At 38.4% G+C, this 17245-nt stretch overlaps 1 protein-coding gene across 2 annotated transcripts in view; it reads right to left on the reverse strand.

Annotated features, from left to right (window-relative positions):
- Positions 1-352: 352 nt before the first annotated feature.
- Plxdc2 (plexin domain containing 2) overlaps positions 353-17245 on the reverse strand; it is a 403601-nt gene continuing 386708 nt past the window's right edge. For both annotated transcript variants that reach the window (XM_076572690.1, XM_076572691.1), the window contains one exon: positions 353-844. In XM_076572690.1, coding sequence (XP_076428805.1) covers positions 728-844 — 117 coding nt within the window. In that variant the 3' untranslated portion in view covers positions 353-727. The remainder of the gene's footprint in view (positions 845-17245) is intronic.

Raw genomic sequence — 17245 nt, forward strand, 5'->3', positions numbered from 1 at the left:
GCCCTCCTCACTAGCCCTTAGCTTAACATTTGGAAACTGTGTCACAGCTCACAGAAAGGGTGTTCACTACCAAGGAAGAGGCAGGCCTAGTGAACTTTTGAATAGATAAAAGATTTATCCTGTGAAGTAATGAACTTGCTGGAACAACTGCATCTAGAGCAAAAAATAAAATCCTTTTGCCGAAAGTCTGTTTTGGAAAAGAAAGAAAAACCTCCATTTGTGTTTGGTTTTTGCTCTCCTGTGAGCAAGCAGATCTTGGAACATTCATCATCGCTCTTTCCAGTGAAAGCATTCAGGCTTTGGAACATGGTCATCTTTGAGACATCAGAGAAGAACATTTGAACCAAAGGTATAGATCCCTTGTGAACTAAAGCTTTATTTATTATCATTATTCTTTCCTTGATCCCTTTGCAACCCTGCACCTAAACCAAAAACATTGTCATCTTGTCACACTTCTGGCAAGTCCACAGATGTTCCTCGTGAACCATGGATGCCATTCTACTAGGGAATCTTATATTCAGTGTACATGGTGTCTTGTACAAGTCTGAGTTTTCCTTTCAATGTTCCTGGGCTGGGCTCGTCCAGAAATCTTGTCTCCATCCTGGCTACAGCAGTTTAGGGCTCCTTTGTTGTGGTTGCGGGTGTGTGTCTGTCTGTTTTAAAGGTATAAGCAAAGTTTAGTCTTAACACCTGTAAGCCAGTACTGGTGCTGCTCTGTTCTAAAATTTTAGCACTGCTCTGATACAATAAAACCTTCTTTCTCTCCAACTGGTTCAACTTCTGCATAGGCAGGATGTCCCGATCCTCTTCGAAACTTCATTGCTGGCCATCTGCTTGGGCGTCTCTAAAATGGGAAAATGCAAAAACAATGAGCATTACAGTGAGCTATTATCATCAACAAATCTACATTTACCAGGCTATGGATGTTGCTCAGTTGGTACAGTGCTTGCCATGTTAAAGATGCTAGTTTCAATTCCCAGCATCATGTACATCAGGCACAGGCGGCACATTCCTGTAATCCCAACTCCAGGGAGGTGAAAGCAAGAGGATTGGAAATTCAAGACCAGCCTGTGATATATGAGCTTCTGTTTCTCTCAAAAAATATTTTCTAAATATTCTAGGTTAACTCACCAATGCATCACATTAAGTGACCTCTTACAACAACCACCATTGCAATCAATATGTTCCCCGCTTAAGGTCCCTGAGCTCTGGGCTTGAGTCTACCAACATCCAGGAAGTGACAGTCTATTGGCCACACCTACTCCCAAGTTTCTCAAAGGCAAAGTTTAATGCATGCCATATAATCATTTATGTCTCAAAAGTGCCATATATAACAAGATAAACTATGATTTTAATATTTATTTACTTAGATTTCTGGATATATGTATTTGCCTACATGAGCTTATGAGTACCACATAAATGCAGGTGCCCACAGAGGCAAAAGAGTGCAGCTGATCCCCTGGAAATGGAGTTATAAGCAGTTGTGAGTCACCTGATGTGAGTTCTGGGAATTAAACCTGGGTCCTCTGGAAAAGCAATAAGTGATGATCCATCTCTCCAGCCCTTAAAATTCATAAAACAAAACAAAACAAAAACTCCACATTTTTGTGAGACAGAATCTTACTATGCAGCACAGGCTAGCCTGGAATTTGTAAAATGGCTACCTCTGTCTTCCAAGTGCTGGGTTAAAGGTGTGAACTTCCATATGTAACCCTGATATACGGTTCTCTTTTCTAGAAGTCAATACCAATATCACTTCCTTTGTCATCAATTCACTGAAAAAGTAAGGTCATAAAATTATCCAAACATTCTTATGGGTGTGGCTTCAATTAGCTGTTAGATAGCCTAGCAAATATGATAGAAGAAATACCACTCAGTCTTAAGAAATTGTTTATCAAACTAAGCGCATAAATATGACTTTTATGGTCAAACACTAAAGGTGTCAAATCTGAAAAACGGGACCTATCATCAAAGGTTGTAAACAAATTTAAGCCTATGAAGTTAATACTGCTTGTTAGACACTAATTCCCAAACATGGGCTATCTGTATTGACAGGAGGAGCCTTTCTCTCCAGTGCTCTGTCTATCAAATAAACCCACTGTGATTTCTAAATAGATGTGCTGAAATGAATTATTAAGTTACAGCCACAGAAGACACTAAAATGCATTTCATAGCCACAGTGATGCTAGAAATGATCACTCCATTTATCAAAGTGCCTGCAATTTTGGTGTAAATAAGGCAATAAATATTGAGGGAATTTTATTTCTGTGTAAAGACTTTTAATGCAAAAAAGGTTAAACATCAGTGTACATATAGTGGCACTTGGTATCTTGCTAGATTTGCTAATGACATGCCAACAGCTATGATTAATGGCTGAGGAGGAAGTATTTCACATCAAGCAGGAATGAGTATTAGCTTTATGTTCTGGAAAAACACCAACTGAGGTAATTACATTCTGCTTATTAATAATACTATGTGCTGTCACCATAGCACCATGTGGTCAGGAAGTCTGATGTTTATTAGCTGATTATATCTCATGAGGTAAGTGACACTGAATGATCCCTGCTACCCAAAAGAAAGCATTAAAACTACTATGCAGAGTAGCACAAAGCAGAACAAGGCGCCTGCAGTGGGTCTGAAGATCATCTTTGATGGACACATGCTGAGTCTCTCTACAGGTAGGTACTGTAACTCGTGGTTACATTCTATTTTAGGGAAAAGACTACATGCCTTGGGATCTAATGTACAGTTCCCATTTGGTTTCCATGACTTCAGAACTGGACTTCTCTAAAGCCATGGCTTCCCCAGGCAAGCAGCATTGTTAATTCCTTGCTACATATCTATTTTCTAAAAGGGAAAGATGGATAACGGCCTCTGGGTCCAGCTGGCAATGGAAGTCCCACAAACTCATTCTCAGTCTTAGCACCTAAAGATGTTATGCTCAGGGACAAGCATCTGATGATGGCACTCAGGAAAGTTGTGTATCAGTAAACTCTCCTAAGTCTATCTTTATTACTTATGCTAGATGATCATTTACGTTATCTACAAACTTGCAAAACTAGGAGACAACAGCTGAGATTAACATGAAATCTGTTTACTTACAAGGTTGATTTGCCCACTATCTAAATTACTTTTTAAAATTTAATAGTTTACACATACCTCCGCCAACATTTCTGGACATGATTTTACTTTCATCTTACTCTTAAAGTGCAACATTATTAACAACATCAGTAGTCTTCATATTTTGTAAATTTTAGTTAACTTTCTTTTATATGAAAAGACTGGAATTGTTGGTGGTGTTTATTGTATTAAAAGTTCATCACAGAGTTCAAAACAGTACAAGACTATTGGGCAGGGCAAACACAATACAAACTTATTTTCAGAAGTTACTGTTTTATTTTCTATATTCTAGTGTGAGGAAATGAACCCAGGACCTTGCATATTCTGGGCCAGTGATCCATCTCAGAGATTGACCCAACCTATTTTCAGAAATTTTTACATATCTTTAAAGAATATTTTACTTGATTTATTATCACTCATTTTAGAAACAAAACCATAAATACCTAAGCAAGATTTGGAATCCCTTGGGGTCCTATCACACACATGATTTAATTATCTAGTTGTCCATCACCCACCTACATTTCATTAGTAAAGATGAATAAAATGGATACAAGACAACTAAAAATTATTCAAGATATTTTCATTTATACAAAACTAAAATCTTATATTACATTCTTTATGCTTAATTAAGAGAGATGGCATTTCTCATAATGATATGTTAAAATACATACAGGTTAAGTACTTATAAACTGAAAACTCAAAACCTGAATATTTGAAATACTTTTGTAGCACTGACAGAATGCTACAAAAGAAAAACTTCACACCATAAAAATCTGCTTCATGAATGAAATGAGAAAAAAAATATGATATCACCTCCAGTATGCACAAGATACCTATAAACCAAATCAAGCTGTGTTTGGAATATAATAAATTTCTTCTTCTTCTTTTGTGTGTGTGTGTTCTTTCACAGTTCCTTGATGCCTCCATTTGATGACTAAAACTGCGAAAGAAGAGTGAAAACTTTGCCAGCAACTTGCTGTCCTTTTAGAAGACCTTTACAAAGACATAGACAATGTCATTCCATATCACATAACAACCACACTATGGTAAATAAGTCATGTGATGTCTCTGGATCTTGGATTTTCCCATCTCTAAACTGGTATCTAATGTCTCCAAGCATCTAGGATCTTCATTCTTGATTTCCTGTTTCACTTTAAAGTCCAAGGGAAGATAGTAACAACAGCAATAATAATATCTCTGTGCTCTGATTATTTAGTTATCATTCCTCCTGCCTTGGTTTATTATAGAAATCCCAACTGTATGGGGGATTTACGTTCATTAGTCTCCCGTGAAGTTGTTGTTTTGTGCCGCTCTGAAGCTGTTCAGCTGTTTGAAGGCAGATAATGTTAACTGTGACATTAACTGGATGAGAAAGTATTCAGATCTCATAGAAAATTGTTTAGTGTTGGTGCTGCAGTGTGAAACATATGGGAAGGGCATGGGCAGAGCAGTCTAAAAACCAGGGCATTATCTTGCCCCTGCTGTGAACTCACAAGTTTGACTAGCGAGAATCAGCCATTTTGGGAAGGGATCCTTTGAACTTCTTCCTTGAATCCCAGACATTGCCAAATCTACTACTGTCTTTTAAGAATGGCCAGTTCAAAGTGTTATGGGAACTGGCAGAGACCACAGGATCACTTGCTGGCAAAACAGAGTATATGCTGAAACCCCCAGCTTCAAACCAGAATCTAGGGAATCCATGAAAGATAAGATGCCTGCAGGGTAGGATGCCTGCAGACACAACGGAATGCCATGTGTGGGTAACCTTTAATTTCATTTCTGAGAATTTATGTGATTAGTCACATTCAGGAGAAAATGTTCACAGTGGGCACTGGGGTAAGTCAGGCAAGCAGGAACTCTCCTTAATTACTCCTTCAGTACTATTAATTGAACAGTCATCCAAATGGTCTCAATGGTCTATGGTGAGAAAATTAGTGCAACTATCCACAAACAAACCTGCAGGGTGCACTCAGTTAGCGGTGTGCACAAAACCACGGCTGGAGACCTGTCCTCAGGTGCACAGAGCAGTTAGACAGGGCTTTCTGTAGGCTTAAGTAGCCCTGGAAAGGAGATAATTGGCACTTATGTTAGAGAAAAGGATAAATGTGAAAGTCATGGGCCAGATGGAAGACACCTGTATATGTAACAGTCCTTGATAAGCAGCCAGTTGGGGTCAGCTATTTCATGTTGTTTCCTCTGTGAGCACAGGAATTGGACAGTGGTTAGAGTCACCTTCAAACACAGGGCTCAGGCAAAGCCAAGTGCATTGCTTTGTTATATTTCCTTATCAGAAAAACAAAAGGAACTGAAATACAGAGATGTTGGTTTCTACTTACTCCCCTCTTAAAAGGCTTTTCATTAATGCAGTCTCACTAGCTCTCACTGGGCCCTGAGGAGCCTATGGCTGCCTCCTTCCTTCTCTTCCTTCCTTTCCTCCTAATTAAAAATATTTTATGATTTCTTTCTTTAAGCACATTTGTAAGCTTTGTATTTAAATCTTCATGTCTCAATATGAGCCTAGCAACCACAAGGAAGCCTGTTTGCAGTCTGGGAGGCCTAGGAGTCTGCATTTCTAATCAGCTTCCAGTGCTATGGCTGCTGTACCATAAGGTATCCCCTGAAGAGGAAAGGTCATGGTTCTGGAAGGTTTCTTCAAAAAGGAACCCCCTCAAAATGAGTGGAAGAATATGAACTTTAACCTCCTGTACCCAGCACAGAGATCTACCAGGAAATTAAACACAGTTCCCCCCCCCCCCCCCCCCCCCCCCCCCCCGGTCATATTGGCTTTTCAACATTTAGCTTTGGTAAACTTTGGCTGGGGGAAAGGAAGGGTATACTTTTGTTTTTCATACCTTGAAACATAGTCATTGGCAATTCCCCTTATTCTGTGTTGAGTATTTCTTGGCTTAGCAAGTTATGAGGCTGGAGTTTCAAGACTTAACAAATAATTATAAAAAAACACCAGTTAAATCTGAATTTCAGATAAACAAGTCACTTTTCAAACTATGTTTATTCCACAAACTTAAACAAAAAAATGACTCATTCTTGTTTGAAATTCAAATATATTTAAGTGTCCTGTATTTTATTTGGCAACATAGCTGTGTAAAAATACTGGCCTTGAGTTCCAGCCAATGAAACTTGCCATCTAATTAAAGTAAAAGACTTCTGTTTGAGGCTGTGTCTCTGCCTCATGGACTATAGGAATTTTTTCCTTGAAAAAAAAATGTATTTTACATTAATTTTCTAGAAATGGCTATGAATTGCCAGCAATAACTCAATATCTATGTGACTTGATTCTTGAGTGTTTTACATATTTCCTGTTTTTCTGACTTTAGTTTTTCATCATTTGGAAGTTATATATCATATATAAATTATAAAATTTAGAATTCTCTGCCCCCCCATGTGTGCGTGCGTGCTTGTGTGTGTGTATGTGTGTGTGTGTGTGTGTGTGTGTGTGTGTGTGTGTGTTTGCATATTTGTGTATGTGTGTGGTCTCCTCAGAGGCCAAAAGAGAATGTTGCACCCCCTGGAGCTGGAATTCCAGGGGTTGTCAGCTGCCTCAAATGGGTGCTGAGAACCTAACTTGGGCCCTCTGCAACAGTACCAAGTACTCTTAACTACTGACTCAGCTCTCCAGCACAGAGTTCAGACTCTTCCATGTGAGAAATAATGCTTTCAACACCTAATTCTCAAACACTTAATGCCTTATTTTCTTTCACTGTGAAGTGGCTTTCAAAGCTGAAATTAAAATCACTGTGGGAGGTAAAAGGAAGACCATAACTGATATTGAGAGACCCTGGTGAGTTCACTTCAATGCTCCAAAGCAGGACTCAAGCAAGCACATTTGATAAATAATCCCCAGAAAGCCAGTGTTGAACACTTCCCACTATCTTCTCAATCATCCATATCAATCATTTCCTTCCCTGAAACTGTCTGGGGTAGTCCCCCAATAAGGAATGCCACTTAATTCATCATCTTTACTTATACAAACCATCCATTTCTGTTTATTTCCAAAAAAAAAAAATCAGTCCAGATGCTCATGTACAGATTAGAAGTCACTTCTTACCCAGCTGTGCTATTTCAGATATTTCCTGGTATTCTATCAGCCTCTCTCGATGCACTTTGGAAACATCGCGGTCACTTCTGTGGATACATTCTTGTGGTATCTGTCTATTTGTCCTGTTCTCTCCAGATATCCTAAAGGCTAATGGCCACAGCTGCTGGACTCTCAAAGGTCTACAGCATCGGAGTACCAAAGACAATTTACACCTGGAGTAGACCCTTTTTTTGGTAACACTTGTGACCTAACATTCCTCCCAGGAATAATCACAAAAGGACATGGGCTAAACATGAAAACTTAAAAAATAAATAAATAAAAATTACTGCTCTATCTTTCTTTCTGTTGCTGTAATAAAACACTTTAATGAAAAGCAATGTAGGGGAGGGAAGGATCCATCACTAAGGAGAGGTCAGAGCAGGAACTCAAGGTAAGAGCTAGCAACAGAAATCACAGGAATGCCGCTTGCTCCTTATGCTTCGTTAGCTTCCTTATATGGTACAGGACCACCTATCTATGGATGGTGCCACCTCCAATGGGCTGTACTCTCCTCTAGTAGTTAATAATTAAGAGAGATGCAGCCACATGTCAGTCTGATTTAGACAATTCCCCAATCTAGGTATTCTTCCCAGATGATTCTAGGTTGTGTGTGTCAAGTTGACAATGAAATCAAGCTAGGAAAATTATCACATAAAATAAGAAAGTAGAACTGAATGTGTACTCTTTGACTAACAGAGAAAGGGACATGGAGTATTGCCAAGTGAGTGAACTCCACCAAACTCAGAGGATGGTTTGTCCCATAATAACTGAACCAAATGCTGTAAGTCCTGTGTTCTCATCCATAATATTGTGATGCCAACAGGTTTCTCTGAGTCTACTTTTTAATACAAGTGTACAAAGTAGTTTCAAGTGGGCTGGAGAAAACTCTGTGCTTGAGACAAGTGTCCAGGATCCTAAGTGCTTCAAACCCACTCTCCAAATGAATGCTTGCCACAAAGTCAGCAGCCAAGTATACAACTGCATGTTCTAGGATTAGCATCCATGTAACAGTCCATTTACTTATGGACAAAAATTGAAACTATGCTAAGCTGTCATTCACATCAACATTATGTTAAGAAAACCCAACAATAGCAGAACCTACTCTTTAACAATTAGTTTTGGAAACTTGTTTTTTTCTAGCAGGAAATATTTTTTCCTACTACAGTTTAGAATTTCTGGCATATAATACTATTTAAAAGATAGTCTTATTTTAATTTTTACCCAGCAATGCACCCTGAAAACAGACAATTCTCTCTCTTAATCTCCTATACCTGGAGGAGGCAAAACCTTAGGCTAAAATATAAACAAAATGGTATAGACAAGGAGAATCACAATGAGTGTTGGTGATAATTTGCAGAAAGGTTATTCTATTGTACAGCATCTATATTCTTGAGTGATATGCTCTGTTCATGACTCCCTCATTCACTAACAGTCTTTTTGGTGCCCTAACTGGGCATGATTATAATGACCAAGAATGAGTGCACTTAGCCACATATCTATTACAAACACACTGCTACACTTATGGCATATACTTTGTGCTCAGAGAAAGTTATTCATTTGCATCTAAAAACTTAAAGGGTTAAGCAATAGTATTACCCCAAACCACACATGTAAGATTTGAAACTGTGTAAGATCAAGTACCCCCTTGATACAATATATGCTATGTGTTTCAAGGGAAAGCCTTTCATCTGAAGTTGAATCAATAGAAATGGTTCCATGGACAGAATAACTATAAAGATCAGACAGAATGAAGCTCCCCAGTGGTGCACCACACACCCCTGCTACTTGGGGGACATATTCCTGGTCTTTAGAAGCTGTTAGTCCCAAGTTTTGTGTAATTTGTCTCCTTCGGCAACTTTAGTATCCTTTTCTATCTCAAGTTTCCTTCCAGATAATTTTGAAATTATTCACTCCTCCCTTGATCATTTGACCTCACACAACCTCGTATCAGAGCAGTCACCTCAGAATCTTAATGTCACATTGACCTGTACTGCGTCTATATCCTTTGGCACAACATGGACTCTCAATAGTCTCTGCCACCCACCCAGCCTCTACCTCACACCCTTTTGGCCTCGGAGAATTTTATTCCTTTCACGGGTTGTTCTCTTATCTATCTGACAAGCAATTCTAAATAAACCTTCATCATATTTATCAACAATTATTATCTATTATATTTTCTGATTCCAGATTCTAAGCCTCTACATTAGTGTAGAAAAAGTCAGATTTCCAGCTTTGCCCAGCACAAAGAATGCCACTATACCTTCAGGTAGGAAGTCAGAATATTGTTTGCTAGTGGCATTCTCACTGCACACCCAGGACCCACCCATTCAACTCCCAGAGTTTACCACCTGCTAGTCTGCAGTTCTGTACAACTCAAACCTATTTCTACCTAGACTTTATGCTTTCTTCTTATCCCAAATCCCCTTCTCTGTTCCATACTTTTTTGTGTGCCCACTATTCTCATCTCAGTTAGGAAGTGACCTATTCCTTCCTCCTTTGCACACACTTCAGAACTCTTTCATTCTCCCCGTGTCCCTTTTTCTTCCCTTCTCATCCTTACCCCTTTCCTCCCCATAGCTTTTACTGGGCGCAGACTGATCTCAAATGTGCGAACCCCTGACCATGCCCAGCATCCTCTCTTCTCCTCTCACATCCCGGCTGCACTTTGGGCTGCTTCGGAGCTTTCAGTTTTCACCTTCCTTTTGCAGAGTGATGGCATATTCTCTCACATCTTGTTTTTTTCTTTCCATTTAAGCTGGTCCACTTTACTGACCTGTAAACAGTGAATATTAGTGTGCTCTACGTGTCATATCTGAACACACTAATCTCTTCTCAGTGGAGTTTTATTTTTCCCCTCAGACTTCCTCTTCCACCATTATCATTTCCATATTTCTCTCCTGACTCTAACCTTCATCTCTTCTTCTTTGGTTGCTCCTGTAAAGAGGCTCTGCTGTGATTTGGCCACAAACTCAGACCCAGCTTGCCTCTAACCCTTTACTTTCCTTCCTAAATACATCACCTTCTCTTATGTCCAGTTCTCTTCCTAGAATATTTAATTTCCTGGTTAATTGCACTCCACCTTTGTAATTATCTCCAAGTCCTTTCTTCCTCATTTCACACAGCTAATGGGACAGTCAAGAGGTTCCTTCTTTCCACTACAGAACTGTAGGGGATTTAGAGGTTGTATAACTTCTTGGAATGTCAGTCCCTCTATCTGTATCAGTTACTGTGCTCACTGAAGAAACAGTGAGCATTCAAACAAAAGGATTGCATATACTTTCAGATAGGCAAATGAAAACCTTAACTCTATCTTTAGAACTAACCCCATTCCACCTCCTCTGTAAAGGCCCAAATTCAGCTCAGCAACCACCTCACACAGTCTTTGACAGAATCTTTAACTGTCTTCTGAGGGTTCTTAATCACCACAAGTGGCTGAGTAATAATTTGTCATCAGACGGGCAATTTACTCTACAGAAAAGTAATTTGCTGTGAGTGTGGAAACAAGCCGGCTCACTACTACCCAGTGACTGGGCCAAGGGACGAGACAATGCTGCTGTGGTCATAAATGTTCTAGTAAAATCAAATGTGAGTTAGTGCCACTTGCTTCAACAGAAAGGGGCCAAGTTCCTCAAGAAACTGCTCTCATAAAGTTATTTGTGTTGGGAGCACCAGTGTGTTTCTAAGTCAAGAGAAAGGGAGCTGGCAGGTTTGACTTTCATCAGCTTTGACCGCAGGGATGGTAAAAGAAGAGCTATTCGCGACCCTAAAGTAGTTGAGCACTTTAATTCACATTTTAATCACACAACTGGGCAACAATCTCATAGGATAGTTTAGACTATCAAATCTGTGAGAGGACACTATTTGAAAATTTAATGTGATGTCTACCAGCTAGACTAGGACAAAAATAGATTTCTTGAAATGATCAGTATATTTTGACATTCTTTAATTTGTATAGCTTTGATTGAAATTAACATTCTAGCACATGTTTTATCTACTTAAGATTTAATGGTAATTGCAGTAATCACATGCAACAATAATTAGAAAATTATACATATGATACATTGTTTGACTACAGTAATCATTTTTCTATGTATACATACTCAGTGGTTTTTTTTTTGTGAGTGTGTTTTTTAAGAGAGCACAGGAAACTGGGAGGGGAAAGTGGGTGAGGGAGAATAACTTGAGGGGAGGGAATGGGGTAGATTTGATCAAAACACATTATATACTTTCAATAAAATGAATTATATATTATATATTCATACATGTATCTATATATACATATAATTTATTTTAAGAAGTAGTTGAAGTCAAGTGTGGTACCATATGCCTGTAATTCTAGCACTTGGGAGGTGGAGGCAGGAATTCCAGGCCACAGATGGCTATATGAGGCCCGTTTTCAAAAGAGAGGTGGTCGGGAGATAATTATAGACATTGAACATACAAATTCTTCCCAACTCTCTTCTTCTTCACCTTTATAGAAATGTATATTTTCCTCCATAATATCTGTGGTCCCCATTCTATTCAATTTTTATTCCACTTGGTGAATTTTCTGCTAGTGTGTGGCACTGCCGGACAGTGGAAGTTGAGCCTTCCCAGTAACTGGGACCTACTTATGCATCTCTATAAGAGTGTTACCAAAGACCCTCCACTCCCTGCAGCTGGAGTGCGCACTTGCCCCTCACTGACTCACTGCGACTCCTGGTCAATGTCTGTGGTTATTCTGTGGCTCTCCTGTTGACCGAACAGCCAGGTCTCTGCTTCCCCTTCCCTTTTCCCCCACAGTGATAAGACTACGATTATCTAAGGCAAATGCCTGCATTTGGCCTTTACATCATTAGCTGGTTCTTTTGTAAATGTCTCCTATTAGGTTATGATTTTGATATTCAATTGTTCTTCGGGTTTCATGTGGGAATTTGGGGAAAGTATGCTGCTACATTCATTGCCAAAGTCCTGGAATCATTCATTAATCCCAGCTTTTGATGCTTAAAGATCTTTTGTATTTATCATTAACCACATTATGAGTATCTCTATGTGATACTTTGTAAATTTGTTTTGGTACAATGATAATTTAATATTTTATTATTATACTAAAAAAGTTACATATGATAGTTTAATATTTTATTATTAGACTCATCTTTCATTTCTTTAAAAAACATGGTTATATTTTCCTGAGATAACAGACCAAATGAATATATGCACAGGCTCTCTCTCTCTCTCTCTCTCTCTCTCTCTCTCTCTCTCTCTCTCTCACACACACACACACACACACACACACACACACACAAACATATACTTCTTGGAGTTCAACAAAAGATACTGTATTTCCTTAAGAATCATGGAGGGTAACTAAATAGTTGCAACTTTCTCTTAGTTCTTCTTGATCAAATTCGATGTAGTTGGATGTAAGTCATCTACATCAGCACATGGAGTTTAGTCTGAGGGAGGCATGAGTGAAGACTGTGCTTGTTAAGAGACTGTATGGGAAGCACCTTTACATGATAAAGACACAAAGATTACTGATGCCCAATAAGACCAGAGTGGGGAAAAATATCACTGTTAGCTTCTGAAAAGAAAATTGGGGTGCAAATATTTAAAAATTCCACAAGACAGCTTGGCAGAGAATATGAGAAGGAAGGAAACTGAGGTGGAGGTGATGATATTGGAGTGGCCAGTGCTTACAAGGTAAGATGACCACAGAGTGGCCAATCCCAAAGCAGTCAAAGCTCTAAAGAGAGCAATTTAAGAAAAAAGGAAGGAAAGATAGAAATGTAAAGAAAAACAGAATGTGGATGATTTGTAAGTACAGAATTCCACACAGACTTCTCCTACTTCATCAGAGAAACCAAAGCTCCCAACTCTTTGTGTCACAGTAAAATTGAACAGATGTGTTTGTGGAGAGGATCGTGAGAAACATCAAGGAACAATGTTCTGTGTCACTGGTTCTGTTACTTTCTCCTGTTTCCAGGAACTCTAGGGAGACTGTTTGTTTAAGGCAGGCACTCTGAGCAGTTATTATTTTAGTAAGTCCCTTGATTGATAGACAGACTTTTCATGAAAGGCAAGTTTGAACCTTGCTTGCCTCACTCTGACATGAAGATGGACTCCAGCGTATTAACCAATACCGCAAACTTTAATAAAGATGGGAAAAAAAACCTTTCCCCAAATATATATATTTCCCCAATTAATCCTTCAGAAAGAATCCTATTCTCTGAATAGAATGGCAACATTGCTTAGATATGTATGTTCCTTAAAGGAAAAAAATAAGGTGTCTTCATATACTGCAATCATGCATTTTTGTATTTTTTTCTGAAGCATATAATTCTTGGAAAAGAGGAGAACAAAATATGCTAAATTTAAAAGAAAATATGACCTGAAGTTAACTCCTGTTAGACTATGTACATAATGTTTCCTCTCCTCCCCTCCCTCCCTCCCCTTTCCTCCTTCTGCTACTTCTCCCTTTTAACAGGTTCTCACATCCTAAATTCACCTTTTCTTTGCTGACATTACAGGTATGCACCACTACAACTAGATCCACATTTATGCAGTTATAGGAGTTGAACCCAGGGTTTTCTCTAGGCTAGGAAAATGCTCTACCAACTAAGCTCTGTCCTCAACAAGCCTGACAAGAGCCTTCTTTAATGCTTGAGCACCTCTGCAGAAATAAAGTTTATCACTCAGGAAGCCCATTGCATCTCTGGGTCCTTATGATTAGTAGAAGCTTTTAAAAATCTACCCAAATATACCCCTTCTCAGTTTCTCCTCCCAGATCCTATACTATGACAGAGACCTTTCCAGAACAATTAGCTCCCTGGCTCATATGACACCCCTTTGCAACTAGTGGAAAAGCCACCATGCTCCTCCTTTGCTTATTTCTGCCAGAACTCCCCCTTTATCTCATTAATTTGCAGTATGAATTTCAACTCTTAATTCCTCTCTGCTGAGGCTATGTTCCATGCAACTGGATAGAGAATGAGTGCCATCCTCCACTTCTGTAACATGATTCTTTTTTCTGTTACATAACTGGCAGTGCTGGGGCCATTGAACCCAGCCCCTTGCATGTGCTAGGTCACAAAAGAGCTGAACTTCAGCCCCACATGATGCATTTTACATGCCTGTCACATACTATGAGTGATACACATTGTGATTACTTCTGACAACATTTCAATTCCCTTTACATAGGCTCAGGCTACATCAGATTTTCTCCACATTGAGCTTATGCACATTCAAGATTCTTGTCTAGTTATGTTACTGAACCAGAGTGATATGTTCCAAGGTCAACACCAAATGAGAAAACTAAGAAAACATAAGATGAGACATGAACTCACATAAAATGAGGAGAAACTGGGAATATTAGTAAGAAAAAATTATTCTTTACAAAATCCCCAGGACTTCATGTCACCCCATGATGATGCATAATTATAACAAGTTTATTTCTTTTATCAAAGAAAAGCTTGTCTCATTTTCATAAAAAACAGCAATTTTACTTCTAAACCTGTGCTGAATATAAATCTGTCATCACAGAATCAATGTTCAAAAATGAATTTTAATACATGATTAGGTTTTTTTATCTATTTAAAATTTATTTTAATCACATTGCTGATTATAAATACACGAATTAGCTGAAATTTGAACTGTAGACATAGAACTAGCGACTAATAATTCGCTTGCTGAATTTGTTTTTGCTTTGAAATAAAACTTGTTTTGTTTACACTAAGGTTTTATAACCTAATCATCACAATAAAAAGTAAAATAACTCATTCATAAAGGTAAAATAGCCCCCTTGTAAACGTAAAATGCCTTTTGTTAATTGCTTCTCATATAGTAACAAAAATCACGATTAATACTATTGTTTATAATAAATTTCTTCATAGTTATTATTCCCTGCATTCTTAATTATTTTGATCTCTGAAATTCAAATTTAAAATATAATTTTTATACACAAAAATAATGTAACGCAAGCATAAATATGTTGATAATCCATATATTTCAGATAGCAGTATTATATCTATGCCTAAAATGTCACACATGTGGATTCGATGGAAAAAAAGTAATTCAATAATGGAATACATTGACTATTACATGTAACAATAATTCTTGTTGAAATCAACATTTCTATGATCCATTTGCATAAATAGGCTTAAGTATTTATTTTAGTAGAAGATGGTTACCAAAGCTATAGGAAGAGATTACTCAACAGTTGGTACTCTAAGGACAGAACCCTAGAAGAAAGCATTGGAATATCAAAACCATAAATTATGTGCTTTAAAATGACACTGTTCAGGTTTGCAAAGACTCAAGGGAACTGGAGTTTTTTATTCACTTATTTATGGCAATCTTTTATTTGTGAAGACCTTTGCTATAGACCTACCCCCCACCCCGTGTGTGTGTGTGTGTGTGTGTGCACCTGAGCACACACATCTGTATGCCTGTGTCATGCATGTTTCAAGTTTCATGATCTTATCTACCATTAAAAAAAAACCAGTTAGGAAGTAGCGATTAAGAAGGACTTTAGTAGAAAGCTCAACGAAGTACAAGATACTTTACTCAGTATTTTTAATAATTCTTCCCAATGAAGTGAAGTAAATATTTTGTTAAATTAGAAATGTCGTTTTAGTTTTGGGAATTTAAGCGAAAATATACCAATCAGCGAAGTAAATGAATGATGACAACTAGGAAATGAATCTTATTTTGATGACTACCTGTAAAAAGTAATCACTATGAACTCTACATGATGTCTCAAAGTATCTAATGATGTACATGATAATATTCTAGCCTGTTAAAACAAAAAGCAAGGACAGAAAAAACACAGACATCTGAATAGTGACCCTTTTTCAGTTTTATTTTACAGTGTGTGTGGGGAGGCGAGTGGACAGCTTTGGGGACTAAATTCTCTCCTTCTATTATGTGAGATCCCGGAATAGAACTCAGGTTTTTGGGCTTGGTGGCAAGCACCTTTACCCACTGAGCCGTTTTGCTGGCCCTCACTTTTTGAAGTAACATTTTGTAATCTACTTTGCTTATGTTTTGTTTAAGCTTTGTAAATTGTCACCCAATGATGTAGCTTCTTTGACAAGGGTGTAAGAGCATTTCAACCAGCTTTGCTGTCTTACCCCGCTTGCAGGCACTCATGAAAACTTTTACCCCCTCTAAGAATAGAAACAAGAAGTAATATATTTTGATGCATCATTCCCCCTGCCCCCCATTTTCTTGAAGATAACTATGAAGTACCTCAAGGGCAAAATTCACTTATAAGAAATGTGCCACTTCAATAAAGAAAGATTCCTGGTCCTCTGGAATGGTTTCTCTATTTACTATATGGGTTTGCTAGTGATCATGTCATCCCAGTTCCCCAGTGTTATTCACACAGCAGCTGGAGAGTGAGATGGCAAATCCGGTAAACATGCTTTCTTCCCATGCAGCAGCAGCTGGGACCTTGCCTGTCTGTCTCTGGCTCCCTTCCTGGTGGCACTGTAGACTGCCAGGAAAAGTTGAGGACCACAGCGGCCTGTGTTCCTTCATATTCTCCATGAGTCGTTGTTATTCACAAATATTTCTTGGGATAGGGAACCCACAGAGTATCCAGTGGCTCAAAGAACCCTTGTCTTACACAGACTGCACACCAAGCTGAGGAGTCCTGAGCTGGAGTGATGGCTTTGCAACCAGCTGTCGTAGAGCCTGAGGAAGAGGCTATACCATCTTGTCTCCATTTCTCTGCAGGATTGGACTCCAAAATTGAGTTGGAAACACACTGCTCACGCAGGTTTTAGGCACTGAAGTTTCTGCTTGTTAGTATTTATCTGGGTTTTATAGTAACTACAGGATATAATCAGAGTACCAATAAATATACAATTAAAAGAAATAAGAATCACCCTCTGTGATGTTAACATTGATAACTGTTATTTTCTACACCTCCATAAATGCCTATACTACAGAGTAGAATGTAAAGCCCTTATAGGTTTTTAAGCTACAACTCTGCATGAAATGCACTTGAGGTAAACACTTGGGAAATCCTGTGCTTCAGCTAGGGGA

Source organism: Peromyscus maniculatus, chromosome 5 (genome assembly GCF_049852395.1).
Source record: "Peromyscus maniculatus bairdii isolate BWxNUB_F1_BW_parent chromosome 5, HU_Pman_BW_mat_3.1, whole genome shotgun sequence".
NCBI classification, from domain to species: domain Eukaryota; kingdom Metazoa; phylum Chordata; class Mammalia; order Rodentia; family Cricetidae; genus Peromyscus; species Peromyscus maniculatus.